Consider the following 24,191-nt stretch of genomic DNA (forward strand, 5'->3'; position numbering starts at 1 on the left):
ATTAAAAAACAAACAAACACTGAAAATCTGTAAAATATGAAATCTTACCTGTTTTTTTACAGTTTGTCCTCCCGTGTTTCCTGGGCATGGAGTTTGATGTTTTTATTAATGACATAAGTAAATTTTTAATAAACCTACAAAAAAGTTAAAAAATACAAAAACAAATACACTAAAGATTAAAAAGGAGCAATTTGGTTTTTAAACAAACTTTATTTAAACAAATTATCATTAACATTGTCTCAAAAATCTAATTTCACAGCGAGTTATTAAAAAAGTTTCACATCAGGAAGGAGCGAAGTGTCGTTAGTGGAGATTAAAATGATATTTTAAGGCACAAAGAGACGAGGTGAAGCCCCGCCCCGCGCTCTACAAGCCCCGCCCCTCATTATGTATCTATTTTTTGTTTTTGAAACATTATTTTTTGTTTTCCGCTCATATTTTAAGCTTAATGAGCGTTCACAGCTAAACAAATACACAAAAAATAAATGTGAATTAAAGGTTTTCTTTTAATCAATAAAGTGAAATAAGATTTACACCCTGCTGACAGCTAAGACTCATGGGAGATGTAGTCATTAGTGAAGAATCAAAACCTTGGGGGTTATCTTTCAGTAAGAATCACTTTAAGTGATAATAATTATCAAAGCTAAAGAAAAGATTATCTGTAATTTAATGATGTGTAAAAATTTGATCCAAACAGTCTGAAATATTTATCTGAACTCTGATTTGCTTAAACTTAACTTAAAAGTGCTCTTTGTTGTTTTTAGTCAAATGACCTTAGATGTGAGTTTTATTGAGTGGAGTTTGGTAAGTCGAGCTGCACACAGACAGACTTTAAGTTAACAGGTTTGTTGATCATGAGTTTGGTAAGTCGAGCTGCACACAGACAGACTTTAAGTTAACGGGATGTTTGTTGATCATGAGTTTGGTAAGTCGAGCTGCACACAGACAGACTTTAAGTTAACAGGTTTGTTGATCATGAGTTTGGTAAGTCGAGCTGCACAAAGACAGACTTTAAGTTAACAGGTTTGTTGATCATGAGTTTGGTAAGTCGAGCTGCACACAGACAGACTTTAAGTTAACGGGATGTTTGTTGATCATGAGTTTGGTAAGTCGAGCTGCACACAGACAGACTTTAAGTTAACAGGTTTGTTGATCGTGAGTTTGGTAAGTCGAGCTGCACACAGACAGACTTTAAGTTAACGGGATGTTTGTTGATCATGAGTTTGGTAAGTCGAGCTGCACACAGACAGACTTTAAGTTAACAGGTTTGTTGATCATGAGTTTGGTAAGTCGAGCTGCACACAGACAGACTAAGTTAACAGGTTTGTTGATCATGAGTTTGGTAAGTCGAGCTGCACAAAGACAGACTTTAAGTTAACAGGTTTGTTGATCATCAGCTCTCTCTGGAGGTCAGACTGCAGTACTGCACACGCTCACACACAGTTACACTTTGATTAACAGCAGAAACCTGAGAGTAAAATAATTCCTCTTTTTGTCGTCCAGCAGAACTACAAACAGGAAAAACAGAACTACAACACCCAGCAGCAGCAGTGGGTGTCAGTGGTGTTTGGTATGCAGCGAGGCCTGGAAGTATTCTTCAGGAGTGACCGTCTTCACCCCGCCAAAATAATCCAACACCCAAACCTGAAACATGGAGATGCAGTATTATCGTCACGTCCTGCCCTCTGATTGGCTGATGACTCTGACGCGTGGACCAATACGAGGTCTGTTCGCTGAATCTGACGTTGAACTTGGCAAAGAACCAGCTGTGCTCAGTAGTTTTATTGTTATAAGTAGCAGTAGTAGTAGAGGTATTAGTATGTGTAGTATCAGAAGTAGTAATAGTATACATAGTATTAATACTTGCAGTACTAGTACTTTTAGTATTTGTACCCGTGTGATGTGAATTTGGCCAAGATTTGTGATCAGTAGTTTTGTTATTATAAGTAGCAGTAGTAGTAGTAGTATCAGTAGCATTTGTAGCATTAGCATCAGTAGTAGTAGTAGTATTAGTACTCATAGTATTAGTGCTCTCAGTAGTATTTGTGCCTGTGTGATGTTGAACTTGGCGAAGAACCAGCTGTGATCAGTAGTTTTATTATTGTTAGTAGCAGTAGTAGTAGTAGTAGTAGTAGTAGTACACTCAGTTGTATAAGTAGTGTTTGTAGTACTAGTATCAGCTGTAGTAGTATATGTAGTATTAGTACCTGTGCGATGTTGAACGTGGTGAGGAACCAGTTGTGATCATTATTACTATGAGTAACAGTCTTAGAAGTACTTGTAGTAGTAGTACTCTCAGTAGTTTCAGTAGTATTTGTAATATTAGTATCAAAAGTAGTAGTGGTAGTAGTATTTGCAGTGTTTGTACCTGTGTGATGATAAATTTGATGAAGAACCAGCCATGATTGGTATTATTAGCACTAGTGGTAGTATGAATGGTCGTACTCTCAGTAGTATCAGCAGTATTTGTAGTATTAGTATCAGCAATAGTAGTAATTTTTGCAGTATTAATACCTGTGTGGTGTTGAGAGAACCAGCTGTGATCAACAGTTTTATTATTAGCAGAAGTAGTGATATTAATAGTAGTGCTGTCAGGTGTATTGGTGTCAGTAGTAGTACTCTCAGTAGTATCAGTAGTATTTGTACCTGTGTGATGTTGAACTTGGCGAAGAACCAGCCGTGGTCGGACGGCCAGTCGATCATCTCCGGGTGTCGACTGAACAGAGACTTCTTAGCAAAGTCAGCCTCCGTCCCGTTAATCTGGACACCAGGGGGACAGGGACATGAGATGGGGACATGTGACGGGTCACCTGGAGACACAGGTGTGTGTGTGTGTGTGTGTGTGTGTGTGTGTACCTCCAGCACAGATCCTGACAGGATGATGTGAGCGCAGAGAGGACTCTGAGGGTCGAAGCCCTGCTGTCTGCAGTAATCTGTCTGAGCCAGAGACATGGACAGGGACGCCCGCGGGTCCACCTGAGGGGACACACAGAAAGAAAGCTGAGAGGACACACACAGACAGCTAACTGAACAGACACAGACAGCTGAGGGGACAGACAGTGAAATAGCTGAGGGGACAAACAGTGAGACAGCTGAGGGGACAGACAGTGAGACAGCTGAGGGGACAGACAGTGAGACAGCTGAGAGGACACACACAGACAGCTGAGGGGACAGACAGTGAGACAGCTGAGGGGACACACACAGACAGCTGAGGGGACAGACAGTGAGACAGCTGAGGGGACAGACAGTGAGACAGCTGAGGGGACACACACAGACAGCTGAGGGGACAGACAGTGAGACAGCTGAGGGGACAGAGAGTGAGACAGCTGAGGGGACAGACAGTGAGACAGCTGAGGGGACACACACAGACAGCTGAGGGGACAGACAGTGAGACAGCGTATGTGGACACAGCTGGATCAGGCTTTTTTCCGTGTGTAGATTCTTGTGTTCGGCTGATTTTGATTGATATTTTTATTGATTATTAATCTGTTTAAATAGTTTCAAATGAAGCTTTTCAGCTTTGTGTGAAACAAAAATAGTTTGAATAAAGTTGTTTGAATGTTTCTGCAGCTTTTCAGCACATTTTAACTTCACAGAGACTCGAGCTCAGCATTCACACGCCCATTAAAGCGCCTGTTTCTGCTGAGTCGCCTCTGTGAGCTTCATCAGTCACATGACTCTGACATGTGACTGAAAACCTGCTGAATCACCGTTTGGAGGAAGTGCTGAGTCATGGCCTCTGCTGTTACATAAAAACCTGCTGACTGTTTTCATAACTTTTCATAAAACACAAAAATGAACTCACACATTTCAGTCTTTACGTAACACTAAAATACAGAAATGTTAAAGGAACATTAAAGTGATTCTGGTCAGTTTGTTTTACACTGAAAAAAAGTCTGTGATCCTTTATTAATGATCGTAATGACTGTTTTATGTTGATCTCTGAGCCAAACTTTACTTTTTTCTTACATTATTGTGTAAAAAAATAATGTAAGAAAATAAAAATAAAGTCGATGAAAATAAGTCGATTGAAAATGTTTAAAACTATTTTAAACATTTTGGAAGAAATGTTTAGTATTTAATAAAAAAATCTTCAATGTTGGATGAAAAGAAAATTATTATAAATTATTATTATTATTTTAGGGATTGTACATTTACTTTTTGCCAGTTTAACCCTTTGAAACACAGAAACTTTTGCTCAAAATCTCTGGAAAACATGAGAAGGAGATAAAGAAAGAAGAAATCATTTTGAAAAGTACAAGAAAATAAAAATGACCCGAAAAAAGAAAGATGGAGAAAAAACGGAAGAAAATGACCTCAAGAAAGTGTTAAAATGTTTCAATATGTTATTAAGAGATTTATGAAGTTTTCTACTTTTCTGAAGTTTTGGAGTTATGATGATGATGATGATGATGATGATGATGATGATGATGATGATGCATCCAGATCATTTTCATTTTGTCAGTCTGCAGGATGTTATTTATCAAGTTCCTCATGATGTTTTCGTTTTTTCTTCCTGTTTTTGACAATCAAACCGGTTTTCTCCGGTTTCAGAGGTTGAAATGTTTGTGAAAAGCGTCTGAACGCAGCAGGAGAAAACGGAGTCAAGGGGTTAAAAACAAACATCATTATCATTCAATAAAAGTTTAGAAATAATAATACAATAATGATAAAAGTTGCAGATACATTTTTATTTGATTTTTTTTTTTGAAAGAGTTTGAAATAATATTTTGTTTATAAAATATATCCTTAAAGTTTTCATGACGCAGTGTTGTTTGTTTGTTTGTTTGTTTGTTTGTTTGTTCTGACCAGTAAAACACAGTCTGCACTCTGCGGGACTCTAGATAAACTTGTACGATAGTCCCGGGTGTTGTCGGGTATCATCGGGTGTTGTCGGGTGTTTACCTGCAGGTCCTGGACGGAGACCTCCATGCGGGTCAGGTACAGGTAGGGCACGCCGGTCCCGGAGCCCGGCGGCCCGTCGCTGAGGCTGAAGGTGTTGGAGAAGGGCCGGCCCTGCAGCGGGGGGTGCGAGGACAAGGTGGCCAGGGAGCCCCAGTCACACTGGTGAGCCACGAAGCGGGCCACCCGGGCCACCTGGTCGTGAGGAGGGATCCGGACCCGGACCCGGGAGGACCCGGAGGAGCCGGAGAGCAGGAGGCCGAGCAGCAGCAGACACGGAGCCCGCAGAGAAGCGCTCATGGTCGGCTTCAGAGACAGAGGACAAGTGGTGAGAATCCGGAGGACAGGATATAAACAACACGGGGACATCCGGTCTGTGAGTTCCACAATAAAAGACCGACCAAACAGGAAGTCCTTCCCCGTGCTCAACATCCGCCTTGGGATTTCAAAATAAGAGCAGAAATGATGGTTACACAGTTGAGGTGAATGAGGAAACTTTTCTGAGATCAGATATTTATCGGCAGACTTCATTTATTTTCTGAATGTTCTGTTTAACTCTTTGAAGCCTGCACCGACATGCTGCGTTCAGACAATCACTTCAACCTCTGAAACCGAAGAAAACGGTTTTGATTTCTGTCAGAAAAAAAGGAGCCGTCAACTTCAAATGTCCTGCAAACTGCTGAAGTAAAAACAGCGAAGATAACTGTGAAAGTGACGAACAAATGACCTGAAAGGTGGCTTTAACAAAGGGAGAATCACTAGAAATAACTCAGGTTTTAAAGGGTTAAATATGCAAAAAAGACATCATCTAATTAAACACATACTCTTCCTATACATTTCTAGGTTATAAATCTGAACATTGGATGAAGTGAGAGTTCAAAATTCTTCTTTCTGTTGTCATATTAGAGTCAAAAGTTTTTGGATTTGGATTTTTTTTATCACTCAAAAAATCTGAAAATTCTGACAACAGCTAACGATAAAAAAAAGCGTGTTTTTGGGGCGTCCGGTGGCTGAGTGTGTAAAGCGGGCGCCCCATAAATGAAGGCAGCGTCCTCACCGCAGCAGCCGCAGGTTTGACTCCCTTTGCTGCATGTCGTCCCCCCTCTCTCTCCCTTTCATGCTTTTGATCTAATAAAGGCTAAAATGCCAAAAAATAATCTTTAAAAGAAAAAAAAGGCATGTTTTTAGACATAAGAAGTTATATAAATTTGAGACAGGAAGAAAGCTTTTGAATTTGGTGTTTCAGTGCCGCGAGGTGAAGATTTCGGACTCCGTCTGAGAACAAAACCCTCTAAAGACGTGACGGAAAAGTTCAACACGGTAAAGATTTGACACTTTTGTAGACATTTAAGAACATTTAACATTTATGAAAATTCCTCACTGATTTCTATCATGAAGACAAAAAGTGTTCAGTTTTCTGAAATTTTTTTCAATATGCAAATCAAAGGTTAGTGACAGATACAAGTTTCAGAGTAAAAGCCTCTCTCTCTTAATATTGGACATAGAGTTTCAAAATAAAAGGTTCGGATATAACAAAAAGACCTCCACTATTCCTACCATGGAATTTCAGAATAAAGCTCAAATGACTAACATTTTCCCTTGAACTCTGTTAGCAAAATAAAAGTCAAGTAAAGTAAGTAAAATCAGAGTATATTTACAAAATAAGTCATTTTATTAAAAAACATAACATCACCATGTGAGTAAAAAACATGATGTCATCAGTGAGTTTGACCTTCGACCTCACAGACGACACACAGCTGCTCCTCCAGGGTGAACTGTCCCCAGCAACCGTCGCTGCCGCACAAACACGCCACTTCCTGTTTGCTCTGCGTGTCCGCTGAGTAGTTCCAGGTCAGCTCCGTGCCGGCCTTCACCGCCCTGAGCCACAGTGAGATTTATAAACAAACAAACAAACAAACAAACATCCTTCACCGCCCTGAGCCACAGTGAGATTTATAAATAAACAAACAAACAAACAAACAAACATCCTTCACCGCCCTGAGCCACAGTGAGATTTATAAATAAACAAACAAACAAACAAACAAACAAACATCCTTCACCGCCCTGAGCCACAGCGAGATTTATAAACAAACAAACAAACATCCTTCACCGCCCTGAGCCACAGCGAGATTTATAAACAAACAAACAAACAAACAAACAGACATCCTTCACCGCCCTGAGCCACAGTGAGATTTTTAAACAAACAAACAAACAAACAAACATCCTTCACCGCCCTGAGCCACAGCAAGATTTATAAACAAACAAACAAACATCCTTCACCGCCCTGAGCCACAGTGAGATTTTTAAACAAACAAACAAACAAACAAACAAACAAACATCCTTCACCGCCCTGAGCCACAGCGAGATTTATAAACAGACAAACAAACAAACAAACAAACATCCTTCACCGCCCTGAGCCACAGCGAGATTTATAAACAAACAAACAAACAAACAAACATCCTTCACCGCCCTGAGCCACAGCGAGATTTATAAATAAACAAACAAACAAACATGTTGTTGTGGTGGTGGTCTCTGACCTGCTGGTGAAGAAGGCGATGGCGGGGAAGGCGGGGTCGTGGCAGTCGGTGAAGACGTTCTGGACGAACAGGTTCGGACGGCAGCTGTGCTGTACGGAGCAGACGCACAGGTCAAAGGTCAAACCTTATTATGGTTTGTTTTTAATTTCATTCCTTAAACGTGTTCTGCGCAACAATGATTAATGATAAATAATGCTTCATAATAAATAAATAAAGATACATATTAATAAAAAATAATCATTAAGAACCAGTAAACGCTGATCAAACCGTCACATGGCGAGCTGCTGTGACTCACGTTGATGAAGCGGCTGACGTTTCCCTCCTTACTGGCGTCCAGGACGTAAACGTCGTCCACCTTCAGCGTTCTCTTTAAACTCTTCTTCGTCTCGCTGCCATTCACGCTGTGGACCGCCGCCACCACCGCACGGCAGGATGTCGAGTTGTGAGGCGAGCTGTCACCTAACGGGACGGCGGCACGAGTTGGAGGCGGCGGAGCGCCGACCAGCACCGTCTGAAACAGACCGGAGGTTGTCTTACTGAGGTCAAAGGTCATAGTGAGACAGTGACTGTGTCCTGTCTCACCTTGTCTCTGTCCTGAGGCGCCGCAGCAGCGGCGGTGTCTACAGGCCTCTGGATGACGGGTACGTGCAGTGGCGGCGAGGTGGGCGGGGACTTGGGGGGCTCCAGCAGGCTGTTGCGGCTCTCCAGTACGGGCGGGGCCAGCCACTCGGTGACGACCTCTACCTCATCGTCTGACGGGAGGTCCGCCCTCGTCAGCTTCGGGGGCAGAGCCTCAGTGGGATTCTGGACCTTCTGCAGGACCACACCTGGACACACGGCGCCGTTACCTCACCACCATGAATAAAGCTCTTCATATAACCAAACTTGCAAGCCCCTCACCTGCGTACATGCACACGAACGTGCCGCGGTCCAGATCGTCACGGCAACGGACACCCCAGCCACGCCCATCGGTCTGACAGACCTGCAGGCGGACTGTGATACCCCTCTGGACCAGCCGGTTCTGACAGCGCGCCCGGACGCAGCCACACCACGGACCGCACTCGTACACCCTGAGACAGAGACACATGGGTAGGACTTCAGGGTGTCTCTACAATTTTTGGACATTTCTAGAATTTTAGAAGATTTCTGGGATTTTGGGACATTAGGGTCGTAGCTGTGTCCTCTGTTGGGGGGTGTGAGGGCTCTATTTTGATGATGTTTTATGCACTCTGGCACCTTATGGACACTAAAAGGACAAAGACTATTCATCACTATTTTTTTTGTCAATTCGAAAATGGTTGTGGGCCACCAGGGACCCTATGAGGGGCCAGATTTGGCCCACCGCCCACAGGTTGAGTTTCACTGATGCAAATCATTACTGACTGAATATAAAACAGAAAATGACAAACTGTTTCAGTCAGAAGAGTCTTCGTGGTCTCACCCTGACGGTATCGGCTCCGTCAGCCGGTGGTGGCTGTAGTGGCGCCCTCCTCTGGTCGCAGCCACGCAGGCGCAGTGCTTGGCGTCGCTGCAGCCGTCGGTGCAGTCGCAGCAGACGCTGAACAGCGCCGGGCCGCGCGTCAGGAAGCACCCGTGTGGCCAGCGATCCTTCCTATAGCGGAAGTCGGCGGGCCGGACACCGCCGTCTCCGACACACAGCTGCACCGGCGTGGGCTCTGACCCCCGGCTCAGGTCCATCTCAGGCCGCCGTGGGCCCACCGGCGGGGGAGGGTCCAACCGGACAGACGGGTTAAAGGTGAAGAAGTCCACCTGCACAGGAACCTGCACTTTACTGACTGACCCTCAAGGCAACACTGCACTACTGACTGTCCTTCACTTACACTACTGACTGTCCTTTACTTACACTACTGACTGTCCTTTACTTACACTACTGACTGTCCTTTACTTACACTACTGACTGTCCTTTACTTACACTACTGACTGTCCTTTACTTACACTACTGACTGTCCTTTACTTACACTACTGACTGTCCTTTACTTACACTACTGACTGTCCTTCACTTACACTACTGACTGTCCTTCACTTACACTACTGACTGTCCTTCACTTACACTACTGACTGTCCTTCACTTACACTACTGACTGTCCTTCACTTACACTACTGAAAGTCTGAGGTACTATTACATGCATCTGACGTACTTTTACTGCAGTGAGGTACCTGATGTAATGTAACAAACCTGCAGGATGTCGTAGCTCTCAGTGGCCAACAGGAAACGTATCACGTCGTCATGGTTACGGAGACTCTGTCCACATGGGGCTTTGTAGACGACGTCCCAGTCCTCCACACTGTCCTCCATCCCATCCTCACTTACGGCAGGGTCCGCCCCCTCGCCGTCCACTCTCGATGACATCATGGGCACGGCGCTCAGCCTCTTAAAGCCGCAGAGCAGCGGGACCTTCAGGGGGTTCTGACCCCAGAACGGAGGGGCGGACTGAGGCATGCTGGGTAAACTGGGCAGGCACAACTGAAACCCCACAAGTAAGACTGTAGTAAACAGAGTGTATTTGTACACAGAGTGTAGTAAACAGAGTGTATTTGTACACAGCGTGTAGTAAACAGAGTGTATTTGTACACAGCGTGTAGTAAACTGTGTGTACTTGTACACAGTGTGTAGAGTGTGTTACCTGGGAGCAGGGGTGGGGTTGGTACTGCAGGTGGAGGGGGGTCAGAGGTCGCAGCAGCTCCTCTCGGCCTGTGGGGGAGGGAGGGGAGGGGGGCGCTGTGTGGGGGAACTGAGCCGGCAGCAGCTCACCTGGAAAGGAAGACCCCACCAAAATAAGACTCTACACGCAGCGTCTTTACTTCTTTATTTTATGTATGTGTGTGTGTGTGTGTGTGTGTGTGTGTGTGTGTACCTGAGCCAATGACCACCTGGACCACAGACGAGTCCTGATTGGACGCCTGAGGACAGTTGAGAGACTCCAGCAGCTTCAGACCCTGAACGTACTCTGATCAACACAGAGGGACAGGAAGTCAGCGGCAGCACTTCCTGTGCCAGGTGTGCGTCAGGTGAGCGTGAGCGTACCTTTATCAGTGGCCGTGTTCTTCTTCAGGACACTCTTCAGGTGATCCAGGTACTCAAAGACCCCCTGAAACACCTGGTCCACATCCTCCTCGCTCCAGAAGGCCTTGGCCCGCTCTGAACAACACACATCATTATTACTTTTGTTATTATTATTATCATTATTATGTAATCTTTATTGTTATTATTATTTGTATCTTTATTGTTATTATTATTATTATTATTATTACTACTGGGTGTAACAGGTCGTCACGGCAACGGACACCCCAGCCACGCCCATCGGTCTGAAGAACCTGCAGGCGGACTGTGATTCCCCTCTGGACCAGCCGGTTCTGACAGCGCGCCTGTCCCCTAACAGCCTCCCCCTCCTCTCAGGAATAAACAACGGTCCCTAACAGTTTTTCAGAGCAGCTGTGTGACAGAAAACACTGAACTCAGACTTTAATGACTCAAACTGAATTAAAATAAAGAGGTTTCAAACTCTCAGATTCTGTCAAATTTTAAATTTAAGGATAATTAAACATCACAGGTTTAACCAGTTAAATTACCAATGAAAATAATAAAAAGTCTCACCGACATCTTCAGGGTCTAACGCTTTAGTTATGAAGATTAAAAAATATTAAAATAATAAAAAGTCTCACCGACATCTTCAGGGTCTAACGCTTTAGTTATGAAGATTAAAAAATATTAAAATAATAAAAAGTCTCACCGACATCTTCAGGGTCTAACGCTTTAGTTATGAAGATTAAAAAATATTAAAATAATAAAAAGTCTCACCGACATCTTCAGGGTCTAACGCTGCTTCTTCTTCGGGCTCCATCGTTAGCATCCTGCTAGCAGCGGGCTAACTGAGCTAAAAACAACCGTTAGCCGTTAGCTGCCTGAGCTTAAAAACCGTAAACCACCAGTGAAACATCAGCATTAACGAGAAACAGACCGCTGATTTCTTTTTGACCGTTAAATTAAAGTTTAACGCGCACTCAAACTGGCGCTGCTATCACATGTTCGCGTTTCCACTGATTTACGCCAAAACGTGACCCTCAACAGACGCCGTAGCTAAAAGAAAGAAAAATAGGTCCCGAGTTTAGTTTTCTAGGACGTTTTTGGTCCCGTAGCCTGATTTTTTTGCCACTGTCACCACAATGCTGATTATTGTATTTCATTATCAGCACATAAACACTGTTATCGTGAATTTTTGCTCTTTTGAGTTTGCTGATCGCAGTGCGTCAGCCTGGCAGCCTCAGCTCAGGGAAAAATTATCCTCACCGATCGCTTCGCGTTTTGAGTTGATCCACACTGACCACCGTACCTCAGACAGGTTACAAAATAAACTGCAGCGGTTTATTAAACTATTTCTTAACGTTTTAATGAATGAAATGTGACTTTTTATGGAGGTAAATTTAGTCCGGTCACATTAAATAAAACACATACAGACGGTAAAGTTTAATTACAGAGCCGAGAGCAGCCGTTTGTTTACGTTAGCATGCTAACGTTAGCCTCTTCCGGTGCAGTTTTATAACAGAAAAGGTTTGAAGTTATGTAAAAATTCACCCCGACAGCAAAAACCCGGAGCTGCGACAGGTCTGATACACACACACACACATACACACACTCACACACACTCTGTGATGCATTAATATATACAGAGTCAGGAGGTCAGGGACTGTTTGTCAGAGCAGGTGAAGCTGCACGTGTTTCCGCTTGTTTGTATTTCAGATTCGGTTGTGTGTTGTTCATCAGATATGAACAATCATTTTTGTTTTTACAGTTCCTGGTTGTGATTAATTGTGTCATTTTAGTGATTTAGGGTTGGGGGGCACGATTTCTTAACATAGGAAAAAATCAGATTAAAAATTATATATATATATATAACATAAATGGCAAATTATTTTAGGGGGGGGGATCACCACAAAAAATTATATAGAACAATAATCACCAAATTTTCTTGAAAGGAAAAAAAAGCAAGATTTTTTAAAACAGAGAAATTGCCAAAAATAGTTGTGTGAGAAAACATCGCCGAAAGAAGAATACATTTTTAGACAGAAAAACAAAGTTGCCAAAAATGTTAAGACAAAGAAAATATCAATAATTAAAATATTAATGAAAAGATTTCCCCAAAACATTTATAACATCCCGAAAAATAATTACCAAAATGTATTACAGTAAATAAACATCGTAAAAAAAATGCAATGCCAATGTCTTTTGAAGAAAAAAGTCAAACTTTTTAAAAGAAAATTGACAAAAGTTTGTAGATTTTCAAAAATGTCACCAGAATATAAAAATAAATTTAAAAAAGAACACAAACAAATGTTTTTAGGGAAAAAAGGAGTCAATTGTGTTTTTGAGAAAAGAGAAACTCTGAAATGTTATGTGAAATAAATAGCCCTAACTTTAAGCTTTATCAAAGAGGACAGTCTTAGGTCTGTCTCTTGTCCACAGAGCTCAGAGGTCACACCTTACTCCTCAGGTGAGATGGCTCAGATGCGGCGGGCGGTGAGTGATGCATTGTGGGGGATGTGTGCGGCTGACTCCATGTCCATGCCGGTCCACTGGTACTACGACATCGGAGACATAAGGAGAGACTTTGGAGGTTGGATTTCTGGCTTCCACTCGCCCAGACTCAGACACCCGTCCAGCATCCTCAGCCTGTCCAACATCGGTACGAAGAGCCCTGGAATCCCTTCATAAAGTCCTGGAAAGTTCTGGAAACATCCTCATATTTATCCTGAACTTCCTGTTTGTGTGTTGCAGCTGGTAGCGGGCGGACCGCCTGGTCATCAGGCGCCAAGAAACCCGATGTGGTCGGTAACGTGATCCTCCACAACAAACTGAATCTGTGGAAGTCCTCCGATGGCTCCGTCCACTACCATCAAGGTTCTGCTAATTCAATACTCGGTCCAGTACCCAGTTCTGACTGTGAACTCGGAACTTAGTCAGGACTCAGATTGAGTACTAAGAACTTAGGAAGGACTCAGACTAAGTACATGGACTTAGTCAAGACCCAGACCTAGTACTTGGGACTTAGTCAGGACTTAGACTGAGTACTCAGATTTTTTCAGGACTTAGACTGAGTATTCGGAAATCAATTAGGACTATGACTGAGTACTGCATATTGTGTTTGTGGTCTTCAGGTCTTCAGGCCGGGGACAACACACTTAATGTCCTCTGTTCCCTGCGGGCGGCCCGCTTGCTCACTGGACGTTTCAGCGACGTCTCTCAGGCGGACGCCCGAGCCGCCGTCCTATCGGACTATATCCACTTCATGACAACGCCCGGCTCACACCAGGACACGTATGCCGAGTCCTTCCACCGCTCCTTCTTCTCCGACTGGCAGGACAGCAGACCGACCTCGCCCCGTCAGGTAAATCAAATGCACCCCAGCAGAACCGACAGACCTCGCCCCGTAGTTAAATCAAACGCACCCCAGCAGAACCGACAGACCTCGCCCCGTCAGGTAAATCAAACGCACCCCAGCAGAACCGACAGACCTCGGCCAGTAGATAAATCAAACGCACCCTGACACAACCAAAAGCTCCTTCTGTTCTTACAGTGTTCTTTGTGTTTTTCAGGTTCTTGCATTTGCAGAAAATCGCAGCCGCCACATTATGAGCTCCTCGTTCCCAGACAGCCAACTGGACGCCATCGGCTGCCTTCCCATGATCCTCCCTTTTATCCTGCTGTCCGCCTCAGCCAATGAGAAGCGTGCTGTGGGTGGCATTTAAACACACATTTAACGGATGTCAAAGACGATGTGGCGTAACATCTTTAACGTTCTGTTGTGTCCTCAGGTCTCAGCAGCGGTGGAGTTTGTGAAGCTCACACACCCCCATCCCAAGGTGCCTGAATACGTGTCCATCTACAGCCAGGCGCTGCACGCCGTGCTAGGCGGAGCCAGCATCCAGCAGCAGGCCGAGCACGCTCTGAGGAGGCTGGACGCCTGGGAGGACTGCCAGAGCTACGGCCACCAGGCCGCCAGGTAGCAGCCACTTCCTGTGTGATGTCAGGAGGACATAAGGTCTGTCTCAAGTGTCCCCTGCGTGTCCAGCTTTAGGATGGTATCTGTATCTGTGTTCCAGGTTTCCAGCGTCCTCTGAAAAGCGTCTGCAGGTCCATCAGAGGGCTGTGAAGCACTTCGGTCTGGCCTGCTACACTAAAGGTTCACAGATCTGCACCACAGGTCACATGATCTCCACTGATCTCTAATGATCAATGATTGCACTAATCAAACCCTCCCCTACAGGAGCTCTGTCCAGCATGTTCTACCTGGCTCACCAGTTTCATGACGACCTCACCGGAGGAATCCTGACCAACACCAACTGTGGAGGTTCGTAACAGCAGTGGAGCTTTGACCAGGCGTATATCAGCCTATTCAGGGGCTGGTTCAAGAAAGCCTGAGCCAGTCCTATCTATGTGCTTTACCAAAGACGAAAGTCTGAGCCAGCCCTAACTTTAAGCTTTACCAAAGACAACAGTCTGAGCCAGCCCTAACTTTAAGCTTTACCAAAGACAACAGTCTGAGCCAGCCCTAACTTTAAGCTTTATCAAAGACAACAGTCTGAGCCAGCCTTATCTATGTGCTTTACCAAAGACGAAAGTCCGAGCCAGCCCTAACTTTAAGCTTTATCAAAGACAACAGTCTGAGCCAGCCCTATCTATGTGCTTTACCAAAGACGAAAGTCTGAGCCAGCCCTAACTTTAAGCTTTACCAAAGACAACAGTCTGAGCCAGCCCTAACTTTAAGCTTTATCAAAGATGAGTCTGAGCCAGCCCTAACTTTAAGCTTTTCCAAAAGACAACAGTCTGAGCCAGCCCTAACTTTAAGCTTTATCAAAGAGGCGAGTCTGAGCCAGCCCTAACTTTAAGCTTTACCAAAGACGAAAGCCTGAGCCAGCCCTATCTATAAGCTATATCAAAGCAGAGTTTTGTTTTTAAATTTAATTAATCCAATTGTTAGACATGAAAACAAGATAATCAAACAGATGACAGCACAGGACTCAAACAAACTAATGCAAAACAAAAACAAACAGATAAACAAACATATTCGTAAGGAAAATAAATCCTAATAAATAATGTGAGGTTCTAAATCTGTCAATAATGTTCCAGGTGAGAACTGTAACCGCGGGGCGGCGTTGGGGGCCCTGCTGGGGGCCGGGGGCTCCTACAGAGGGGACGCCGTCCCTCAGCAGTGGAGGGAGGAGCTGAGAGACGCCCAGGAATTCATCCCCAACATCCTGACACAGATGGACTGAGAGCAGCGTCGCCCCCCAGAGGAGCGGAGGGGAACTGCAGCACTGAAAATACAAACCAATCAAAGCTTGTCTTCCTGATTCTCCTTTAATTCCACTTCCTTTATTTAATTGTTGATTTGATAATAAAATTATTTTTTTCATTGCATTTGTTTGTTATGTGTTTTCGACTTTTAATATGGAATAAAGATAAAATCTATGAAAATGTAAAATCATTGCAGGACAAAAATACCAATGAAGGATATTAACAATCAGTCCTTATATGGACAAATCAGCAGTTAACAAATATAATTCAGATGATACATTTTAAGTACTTTAGATACATGTTAAGTAGCCAGTACATTTCTTTAATAATATATTGTACTTTTACTTCAGTAACATTTTGAATTTGGGACTTTTACATGTGATGGAGTGTTCCCTAAAGTTGTAAAGTACTTTCCTAAAGTTTTGTAGTTGTTCCCTGAAGTTGTGAAGTTGTTCCCTAAAGTTGTGAAGTTGTTCCCTAAAGTTGTGAAGTTGTTCTGTAAGTTAAATAAAGTAGTTCCTAAAACTGGTCTGATCCAGGTAAAAGGGCAAAAAGGACATTTAAATCATACTGACAGAGTTCCTTTACGCAGAGATCTGTCCAGGTCGTGCTGGTGGTAGTAACGTAGTTGTAATATTTGGGGTCAGGTTGTGTCAGATGGGTCCCTCCGTTCAGGTTTCAAGTCATTTTTGGTTTGATTTCTTTGTAAATCTGTTCTGGAAACACAAAGAGGATCCGTCTTCTCTCCGGACTCTGAAATTGAACGAATGATTTTCCAAAGCCGGAGCGTTCTTCAGGTTCCTCTGTCAGAGAGCTGTCAGGCTGTGAGCGGGTCACATTGTGTCAGACTGGTCTTTCCACGGGGGTCATGTGATCAGTGGTGGAGGGGGGACGTGGGGTCCAAAGTCCGATCCGAGTAGAAGCAGCAGAGCACTCGACTGTGTGATGAAACCAGCGATGTGGCCAAGAGTCTTCTTCACCTTCGTCTTCAGCGTCTGCAGCTGCCGGCCAGCGTCAGGTGAGGAAATGATCCAGATCCGTTCTTTCACTTAACAGAGGTTCAGTTCAGCGTAGACTTCAGCTGAGGCTGAATGTCACCTCTTCACAAACCAAACTCATGAGGCATTACGTTGAACTGGTTCTTCTTCTCAAGTCTTTCTGGATCCAGATCAAGCTCATGGCGTCCTGGTCCGGACTCGGCGGTATAACTCTGGCTGGCTGGAGGAGCTGCAGATGGGAGACCTGAAGAGGGAGTGTCTGGAGGAGATATGCTCCTATGAGGAGGCGCGGGAGGTGTTTGAACACACGGAGACCACGGTCAGACCGGTTTCTACCTGTAAAACCAACATCCGTCCTTCTGAATCACTCTAACATCTGTGTGACATATGTGTCTCCTCAGGACGAATTCTGGAGAACCTACAACCGTAAGACCCCACACCTTTTTCTGACAAAGACCACCTCTGGGTTTACTGTAAAAACACCAGACCACTCTGCACAAATCAAGACTGAACGGACAAATTCAGGTGTAAATATTCTGACGGCCTCATAGAAACGTCCAGAGCTCTCCGTCCTGCTGAGCTCTGTGAGGACAGACAGCCAAAAAAGACAAACTGCCACCACACGTCATCAGTAATCCACCGTCTGAGACCGTGCGTCCTCACACAGGGACATCACACCTTATACTTCATTCTGCTGAACTGATGTCCTCATTCCTGGATACTTTTTTTTTCCATTTATGCTAAGTTTGTTAGGACTTTTTTACTGTCTTGTTTGAGGACGTTGGGGCAATATTATTGTCTTGGGGACTTAAAGTCTTTTTTGAGGACACTGAGACTTAATTATGATCTCATTTGAGGATGGTAGGACTTAATTACTGTCTTGTTTGAGGACATTGGAATTATATTATTGTCTTGGTGACTTATTTATAGTCTTGAGGACAATGGACTTAATGTGTCGTTTTAGGACATAGGGACTTTATTAACGTCTCAGACTTACTTCGCTGTTTTTTGTTTGTTTTTTTTGTCTGAGTTTATTTCGGAGGAGGTGAAAAGATGTCAAACTGATCCCTTTAGGTCACACTTTGAACTGTAGGACAGGTGGACAATGAGGACGGTTGTCTTTTAAAAGTCAGCTCTTTGTGTTTTGGTCCTGCAGTCCCAGACAGCTGTGAGTCTGCCCCCTGTGTGAATGGCGGCAGCTGCTCCAGTCAGGGTTCATCCTACACCTGCCTCTGCCTGCCGCAGTTCAGCGGACTCAACTGTGAGCTCGGTGAGTGACAGACTTTCACACGCACCTGACCGCTCAACACGGGGTCCAAAAACGACAACACGAGGTCCAAAAACGACAACACGAGGTCCAAAAACCACAACACGAGGTCCAAAAACCACAACACGAGGTCAAAAAACCACAACACGAGGTCCAAAAACCACAACACGAGGTCCAAAAACCACAACATGAGGTCCAAAAAACGACATTTCAGATGTTGTGAATGCTGCGGCTGTTTGGAGCTGAGGGGTTCCTCAGGGCTCCGTTCTTGGTCCTGTTTTGTTTTCTGTTGACATGTTGATGTTGGCCCTTTTATTTCATTGTTAAAATATTTGTTTTTACGGTCATGTAGACGACACACGTTTGTACTTTTTAGCAAACTATTGGCCCTAAAAGATTGTCTGAATGGCCCAAAATGTTTTCGGTTCAAATGGTGATAAAACGTCTAATATGATCAGGAAACTTTTCTTACTTTAAACCAGAAGTGGAGGGAAATTGATCCACTATAGTATCGCAATATTTCTGTGTGGCAATATCACATCAATACAGAGATGCACTTTTTTTGATTATATAAATTATTAATATCACAAATACAAAATACATTTTTGCAGCTGACTACAAAAATATAATTTTTCTTCCAGTCCACAAGATACATTTTGCTGAAATTAAAATGACTGAGGTGAGGTGAACAGACTGTTTTATCTAATCTCAGAGTTCGTACGGTCATGAAAACCTGGAAAAGTTCTGGAATTTTGTTTCACAAACCTGTACAGTGACACAGGATGTATTCAAGGACTGTTGAAAATGCAAAAATCCAATGATCCAATTCATGTTTTCACAGTTTCTGCCGGTAATATTTTTAGAAAATTTTACTGAGCCAGGCCTGCGTGCTTCCTTTAAAAAACACAAAAACTTTAAAAGAAAAAAAAATCAAAAATATACATTTTTTAATTTATTATTAAATAATTATTAATAAATTATTTATTATTTAATATTAAATGTAAATAAAATAAATCACCAAAAATTTAAAAAGAAAAAAAGCCAAGAGCTTTTAAAGAAAACTTGACTTCAACATGTGTTTTTTCAAAATTACCAACCAATTTTAAAGAAAAATAATTTACCAAAATGTAAAAATATAATATAAAATATAAAATCATTAAAAAATGCTTTAAGTCTGGTGCACTGAGCAGTTTGGCATCTGGCATCTCGTTAAATGAAGGGTTAAAAATGTTTTCGGTGTTGGCACTCTAAATGACGGTGTACCAAAAACCAGATATTTGCTGGTTGTGAACTCGTGTGTGTTGGCGGTCAAAGTGTCGGACTGTTTGCAGAGTTCCTGTCCGTTCCCGACACCTGCCTGCTGGAGAACGGAGGCTGCGAACATTTCTGCGATGAAGACGAGGGAGGACGAAGACGCAACTGCTCGTGTGCAGAGGGCTACTTCCTGGACGTCGATGGACGGAGCTGTGTGGCAAAAGGTGAGTCGGCGATTCTGACTGCAACAGGATTCTGCTGTGTCATCGAAACTCGCTCCGCAGCAGAAACGCTCCTCCAGAGCCGATGTCGGTATTTTTGCTCGTAGTGATGTCACTTCCTGGAGTATCTTTGAGCGCCTCATGTCCCTGAAATCTAAAACCTGAGAATAATTTTAAAATATTAAAATTGTGTCATTGAAACTCAGAAAAGATTTTGATCCAATAGATTTTTACAACATAAACTAAATATTAATCGTGATTTCACCTCCGTACGGTATTTCGTTTCTGAGAATGCTTCTGTTTTTTTGGGCGCAGTGAAACGGTGCTGAGGTGGATTCAGTCTTTGGCTGCAGAGGCTGAAGTGAGTCGCGTTTGTGCATGTTATTATATGTTGATTCCTTTTCATTATTGAACATAGTTTTGGATCTCAGCGAATTTTTGTTGGCGTGTCAGACAACAGACCCAATTTTCTTTCATCGAAAAACATAGCGGCATCATGACAAAAAAACTGGCATTTAAAGGGTCAAAACTTTTATTTTACTTTTAAACTTTTTATTTTTTACTTTTAAAATTTAACGAAGATTTGATCATTATGATCAGGACTGATGTCGGTTAAAAAAATGAACTCATTGAAAGAAGGAAATCATATTAATGTCTGATACTTTTTAAGCTCCGCGTATCCGTCTGATCACGTAGCTCCGTCAAACTAAGAAGGACTTTCCCATGTTCATCCTAAACCCTGAGACACCGTCTTTGCTCCTGTGTCTCAGAGTCCATAGCGTGCGGCATGGTCCCCGTCCTGGAGAACCAAACGGGGCAGCCGGACTCTCTGGGTCGGATCGTGGGAGGGACGGAGTGCCCCAAAGGTGAATGCCCCTGGCAGGTACGTTGAGCTTAAAGGGACAGTCCGCACATTCGGCCTGGATGTTGTTTTGTTCTCAGAGCTGAACAGAGAGGGGAGTCCTGGACTCTGACCTCTGAACCTGGACCACATCCAGGTCCACACCAGATCCTGCTGGAAACACCAGCCTGTCCTCAGAGGACAAACGTGTCGGCTTTGTTTTTGACTCATCTGACCACAGAGTGGAGCTGGGCAGAGCGGGTTCTCTGCGGGTTCTCTGCCTGTTCTCTCCGTGTTCTCTGCATGTTCTCTGCATGTTCTCTCTGTGTTCTCTGCATGTTCTTTCCGTGTTCTCTGCATGTTCTCTGCCTGTTCTCTCCGTGTTCTCTGCATGTTCTCTGCCTGTTCTCTCCGTGTTCTCTGCATGTTCTCTCCGTGTTCTCTGCATGTTCTCTGCATGTTCTCTCCGTGTTCTCTGCATGTTCTCTGCATGTTCTCTCCGTGTTCTCTGCATGTTCTCTGCCTGTTCTCTCCGTGTTCTCTGCCTGTTCTCTCCGTGTTCTCTGCATGTTCTCTGCATGTTCTTTCCGTGTTCTCTGCATGTTCTCTGCCTGTTCTCTCCGTGTTCTCTGCATGTTCTCTGCATGTTCTCTCCGTGTTCTCTGCATGTTCTCTGCATGTTCTCTGCCTGTTCTCCCTGTGTTCTCTGCATGTTCTCTCTGTGTTCTCTGCATGTTGAAATATGACTGGCTGTGTGTTCTGTGTGTGTTCTGTGTGTTCTGTGTGTGTTCTGTGTGTGTTCTGTGTGTTCTGTGTGTGTTCTGTGTGTGCTCTGTGTGTGCTCTGTGTGTTCTGTGTGTGTTCTGTGTGTGCTCTGTGTGTGCTCTGTGTGTTCTGTGTGTGTTCTGTGTGTGTTCTGTGTGTGTTCTGTGTGTTCTGTGTGTGTTCTGTGTGTTCTGTGTGTGTTCTGTGTGTGCTCTGTGTGTGCTCTGTGTGTGTTCTGTGTGTGCTCTGTGTGTGCTCTGTGTGTTCTGTGTGTGTTCTGTGTGTGTTCTGTGTGCTCTGTGTGTGCTCTGTGTGTTCTGTGTGTGTTCTGTGTGTGTTCTGTGTTCTGTGTGTGTTCTGTGTGTGTTCTGTGTGTTCTGTGTGTGTTCTGTGTGTGTTCTGTGTGTGTTCTGTGTGTTCTGTGTGTGTTCTGTGTGTGTTCTGTGTGTTCTGTGTGTGTTCTGTGTGTGTTCTGTGTGTGTTCTGTGTGTTCTGTGTGTGTTCTGTGTGTGTTCTGTGTGTGTTCTGTGTGTTCTGTGTGTGTTCTGTGTGTGTTCTGTGTGTGTTCTGTGTGTGTTGTGTGTGTGTTCTGTGTGTTCTGTGTGTGTTCTGTGTGTGTTCTGTGTGTGTTCTGTGTGTTCTGTGTATGTTCTGTGTGTGTTCTGTGTGTGTTCTGTGTGTGTTCTGTGTGTGTTCTGTGTGTTCTGTGTATGTTCTGTGTGTGTTCTGTGTATGTTCTGTGTGTGTTCTGTGTGTGTTCTGTGTGTTCTGTGTGTGTTCTGTGTGTGTTCTGTGTGTTCTGTGTGTGTTCTGTGTGTGTTCTGTGTGTGTTCTGTGTGTTCTGTGTGTGTTCTGTGTGTGTTCTGTGTATGTTCTGTGTGTGTTCTGTGTGTGTTCTGTGTGTTCTGTGTGTGAAGGTTCTGCTGGTGTATAAAGGAAAAGGTTTCTGTGGAGGAGTCATCTATAAACCCACATGGATCGTGACGGCGTCTCACTGCCTGGAGGACGCCGACGCTCAGTTCCTGAAGGTCGTCGCAGGTACAAACCCGTCCACGCTTAAAGAGACATCAGTGTCTCTGTCCTTAAAAAGGGACTCATTGCCATGTTTGTCCGTCAAGCACACAGAGGTGGACAATTTCAGGACATCACTAGGATTTTAGGATGTTTCTAGGATTTAAGGACGTTTCTAGGATTTTAGGACGTTGGGGTCTTAGCCAGGTCCTCTGTCGGGGATCTTCGTCTGCACCTGTTTTAATGAACGAGTGTTATCGGTCGTTACGAGGGTCACGGCTCCTTCTGTCGAAGTGTGACCAAGTGACTCGTTAACATGTAAATTTTCTTCTACTTCATCTGCCAGGCGAGCACAACACGGAGATGAGCGAGGGCACGGAGCAGCACCTGCCGGTCGCTCAGATCATCATGCACGAGAACTACGTGAAGCAAACCGCCAACAACGACATCGCTCTCCTCCGCCTGGCCTCGCCCATCATCTACACCACGTACGTCGTCCCCGCCTGCCTGCCCACGCGGCCGCTGGCCGAGCGCGAACTCTGGGCCGTCAGCACGCACACAGTGAGCGGCTGGGGGAAAAGGGGGGAGAACGGGCCCACCTCGCACATCCTGCGGCGCCTCAGAGTCCCGCGGATCCGCACGCAGCAGTGCGTGGAGGAGAGCGGCGTGGTGCTCACCGAGAACATGTTCTGCGCCGGCTACATCGAGGGCCGGCAGGACTCGTGTAAAGGCGACAGCGGCGGGCCCCTGGTGACGCAGTACAAGAAGACGGCGTTCCTGCTGGGCATCGTCAGCTGGGGGAAGGGCTGCGCCCGGCCGGGCAACTACGGCATCTATACCCGAGTGTCCAACTACCTGGACTGGATCCACAACCACACCACCACACCACACCCGACCGCCAACGCCACCGAGGCCTCCGTACGCAACCTGACCACCTGAGAGCCCGCCTCAAGCTTTTATACTCACAGCACAAATACACATGTGTACAAATACTCTGAAACCAAGCTCTGACTTCCTGTTGTATCACCAAAATACTCTGGAAGTCCAAAAATCTGTCTGTTGTTACTGACGCATCGACGATCGATTTATTCAGTTTATCCATCTGTAACCACACGTCAGTGACTGATTCTGCTCTGTATCAAAAATCTCAAACTGCAAAAAGATAGATATTCAAGTATAGTACAAATACCTTTGATTGTTCTTCAGTGCAGTACTTGAGTAAATGTACTCAGTTACTTTCACCTCTGTACTTTCACCTCATGTCGATGTTTCATTGAACACAAATATTAAAGGAGCTTCGTCTCAATAATTCACCATTTAACGGTCTCAATGACGACCAGGAGTCACAGAGATCTGTAGTTTTGTAGTTAAGTCGCTGTGTAGTCATGTACTTTTATAGTTTTGTAGTTAAGTCGCTGTGTAGTCATGTACTTTTATAGTTTTGTAGTTAAGTCGCTGTGTAGTCATGTACTTTTATAGTTTTGTAGTTAAGGCGTTTTGTCGTCATGTACTTTTATAGTTTTGTAGTTAAGTCGCTGTGTAGTCATGTACTTTTATAGTTTTGTAGTTAAGGCGTTTTGTCGTCATGTACTTTTATAGTTTTGTAGTTAAGTCGTTTTGTAGTCATGTACGTTTATAGTTTTGTAGTTAAGTCGTTTTGTAGTCATGTACTTTTATAGTTTTGTAGTTAAGTCGTTTTGTAGTCATGTACTTTTATAGTTTTGTAGTTAAGTCGTTTTGTAGTCATGTACTTTTATAGTTTTGTAGTTAAGTCGCTGTGTAGTCATGTACTTTTATAGTTTTGTAGTTAAGTCGCTGTGTAGTCATGTATTTTTATAGTTTTGTAGTTAAGGCGTTTTGTAGTCATGTACTTTTATAGTTTTGTAGTTAAGTCGTTTTGTAGTTATGTACTTTTATAGTTTTGTAGTTAAGGCGTTTTGTAGTCATGTACTTTTATAGTTTTGTAGTTAAGTCGCTGTGTAGTCATGTACTTTTATAGTTTTGTAGTTAAGTCGTTTCGTAGTCATGTACTTTTATAGTTTTGTAGTTAAGTCGCTGTGTAGTCATGTACTTTTATAGTT

The 24,191-nt window shown here is 43.9% G+C and overlaps 4 protein-coding genes and 1 long non-coding RNA gene across 6 annotated transcripts; 3 read left to right on the forward strand and 2 right to left on the reverse strand.

Annotated features, from left to right (window-relative positions):
- Positions 1 to 190: 190 nt before the first annotated feature.
- On the reverse strand, positions 191 to 5,279 carry creg1 (cellular repressor of E1A-stimulated genes 1). Its single transcript, XM_088074153.1, has 4 exons — positions 4,906 to 5,279; positions 2,857 to 2,976; positions 2,647 to 2,760; positions 191 to 1,644 (listed from the first exon to the last, which is right to left on the reverse strand). Exons 1-4 carry the CDS (start codon positions 5,269 to 5,271, stop codon positions 1,558 to 1,560), a joined length of 687 nt encoding a protein of 228 aa, XP_087930279.1. The 5' UTR covers positions 5,272 to 5,279; the 3' UTR covers positions 191 to 1,557.
- Positions 5,280 to 6,553: 1,274 nt separating this feature from the next.
- Positions 6,554 to 11,695, reverse strand: setdb2 (SET domain bifurcated histone lysine methyltransferase 2). The gene is made up of 11 exons (XM_042513415.2): positions 11,260 to 11,695; positions 10,486 to 10,599; positions 10,316 to 10,408; positions 10,085 to 10,212; positions 9,637 to 9,924; positions 8,881 to 9,209; positions 8,340 to 8,509; positions 8,022 to 8,266; positions 7,735 to 7,950; positions 7,440 to 7,528; positions 6,554 to 6,780 (listed from the first exon to the last, which is right to left on the reverse strand). The coding sequence occupies exons 1-11, from the start codon at positions 11,309 to 11,311 to the stop codon at positions 6,621 to 6,623; spliced, it is 1,884 nt and encodes a 627-aa protein (XP_042369349.2). The 5' UTR covers positions 11,312 to 11,695; the 3' UTR covers positions 6,554 to 6,620.
- A 101-nt stretch (positions 11,696 to 11,796) lies between these two features.
- Positions 11,797 to 15,876, forward strand: LOC121962947 (uncharacterized). Of its 2 annotated transcripts, none has more exons than XM_088074152.1 (9): positions 11,797 to 12,063; positions 12,922 to 13,141; positions 13,234 to 13,356; positions 13,614 to 13,843; positions 14,052 to 14,189; positions 14,271 to 14,458; positions 14,559 to 14,638; positions 14,723 to 14,806; positions 15,586 to 15,876. In XM_088074152.1, the coding sequence occupies exons 2-9, from the start codon at positions 12,955 to 12,957 to the stop codon at positions 15,729 to 15,731; spliced, it is 1,176 nt and encodes a 391-aa protein (XP_087930278.1). In that variant the 5' UTR covers positions 11,797 to 12,063; positions 12,922 to 12,954; the 3' UTR covers positions 15,732 to 15,876. The 2 variants fall into 2 exon arrangements, with proteins under 2 accessions (XP_087930278.1, XP_087930277.1); XM_088074151.1 differs by having other exon boundaries at positions 12,950 to 13,141.
- A 771-nt stretch (positions 15,877 to 16,647) lies between these two features.
- f7 (coagulation factor VII) lies at positions 16,648 to 23,426 on the forward strand. The gene is made up of 8 exons (XM_088074149.1): positions 16,648 to 16,771; positions 16,907 to 17,070; positions 17,153 to 17,177; positions 17,908 to 18,021; positions 19,350 to 19,496; positions 20,264 to 20,376; positions 22,017 to 22,137; positions 22,457 to 23,426. The coding sequence occupies exons 1-8, from the start codon at positions 16,699 to 16,701 to the stop codon at positions 23,047 to 23,049; spliced, it is 1,350 nt and encodes a 449-aa protein (XP_087930275.1). The 5' UTR covers positions 16,648 to 16,698; the 3' UTR covers positions 23,050 to 23,426.
- Positions 18,028 to 18,707, forward strand: LOC148185440 (uncharacterized). Its single transcript, XR_015775811.1, has 2 exons — positions 18,028 to 18,127; positions 18,212 to 18,707. It is a non-coding gene; the product is annotated as an uncharacterized LOC148185440 (long non-coding RNA).
- Positions 23,427 to 24,191: the final 765 nt, after the last annotated feature.

The sequence above is a fragment of the Plectropomus leopardus genome, chromosome 24 (assembly GCF_026936395.1).
Source record: "Plectropomus leopardus strain MGB_pleo_1.0 chromosome 24, ASM2693639v1, whole genome shotgun sequence".
Classification (NCBI taxonomy): Eukaryota; Metazoa; Chordata; class Actinopteri; order Perciformes; family Serranidae; genus Plectropomus; species Plectropomus leopardus.

Excerpts from the sequence above, each read along its gene's own strand:
- creg1 (XM_088074153.1), bottom strand. The coding sequence starts at position 5,271 with ATGTCCCCGTGTTGTTTATATCCTGTCCTCCGGATTCTCACCACTTGT. Across the intron at positions 2,977-4,905 it reads TCTCCGTCCAGGACCTGCAG|GTGGACCCGCGGGCGTCCCT; the intron begins GTAAACACCCGA and ends GTGTCCCCTCAG. Across the intron at positions 1,645-2,646 it reads CCAAGTTCAACATCACACAG|GTTTGGGTGTTGGATTATTT; the intron begins GTACAAATACTA and ends TCCATGTTTCAG.
- setdb2 (XM_042513415.2), bottom strand. The coding sequence starts at position 11,311 with ATGCTAACGATGGAGCCCGAAGAAGAAGCAGCGTTAGACCCTGAAGAT. Across the intron at positions 8,267-8,339 it reads GTTCGTGTGCATGTACGCAG|GTGTGGTCCTGCAGAAGGTC; the intron begins GTGAGGGGCTTG and ends CCGTGTGTCCAG. Across the intron at positions 6,781-7,439 it reads ATCGCCTTCTTCACCAGCAG|GGCGGTGAAGGCCGGCACGG; the intron begins GTCAGAGACCAC and ends ACTGTGGCTCAG.
- LOC121962947 (XM_088074152.1), top strand. The coding sequence starts at position 12,955 with ATGGCTCAGATGCGGCGGGCGGTGAGTGATGCATTGTGGGGGATGTGT. Across the intron at positions 13,142-13,233 it reads CCTCAGCCTGTCCAACATCG|CTGGTAGCGGGCGGACCGCC; the intron begins GTACGAAGAGCC and ends TGTGTGTTGCAG. Across the intron at positions 14,807-15,585 it reads GACCAACACCAACTGTGGAG|GTGAGAACTGTAACCGCGGG; the intron begins GTTCGTAACAGC and ends ATAATGTTCCAG.
- f7 (XM_088074149.1), top strand. The coding sequence starts at position 16,699 with ATGAAACCAGCGATGTGGCCAAGAGTCTTCTTCACCTTCGTCTTCAGC. Across the intron at positions 17,178-17,907 it reads ATTCTGGAGAACCTACAACC|TCCCAGACAGCTGTGAGTCT; the intron begins GTAAGACCCCAC and ends TTGGTCCTGCAG. Across the intron at positions 19,497-20,263 it reads ACGGAGCTGTGTGGCAAAAG|AGTCCATAGCGTGCGGCATG; the intron begins GTGAGTCGGCGA and ends CCTGTGTCTCAG.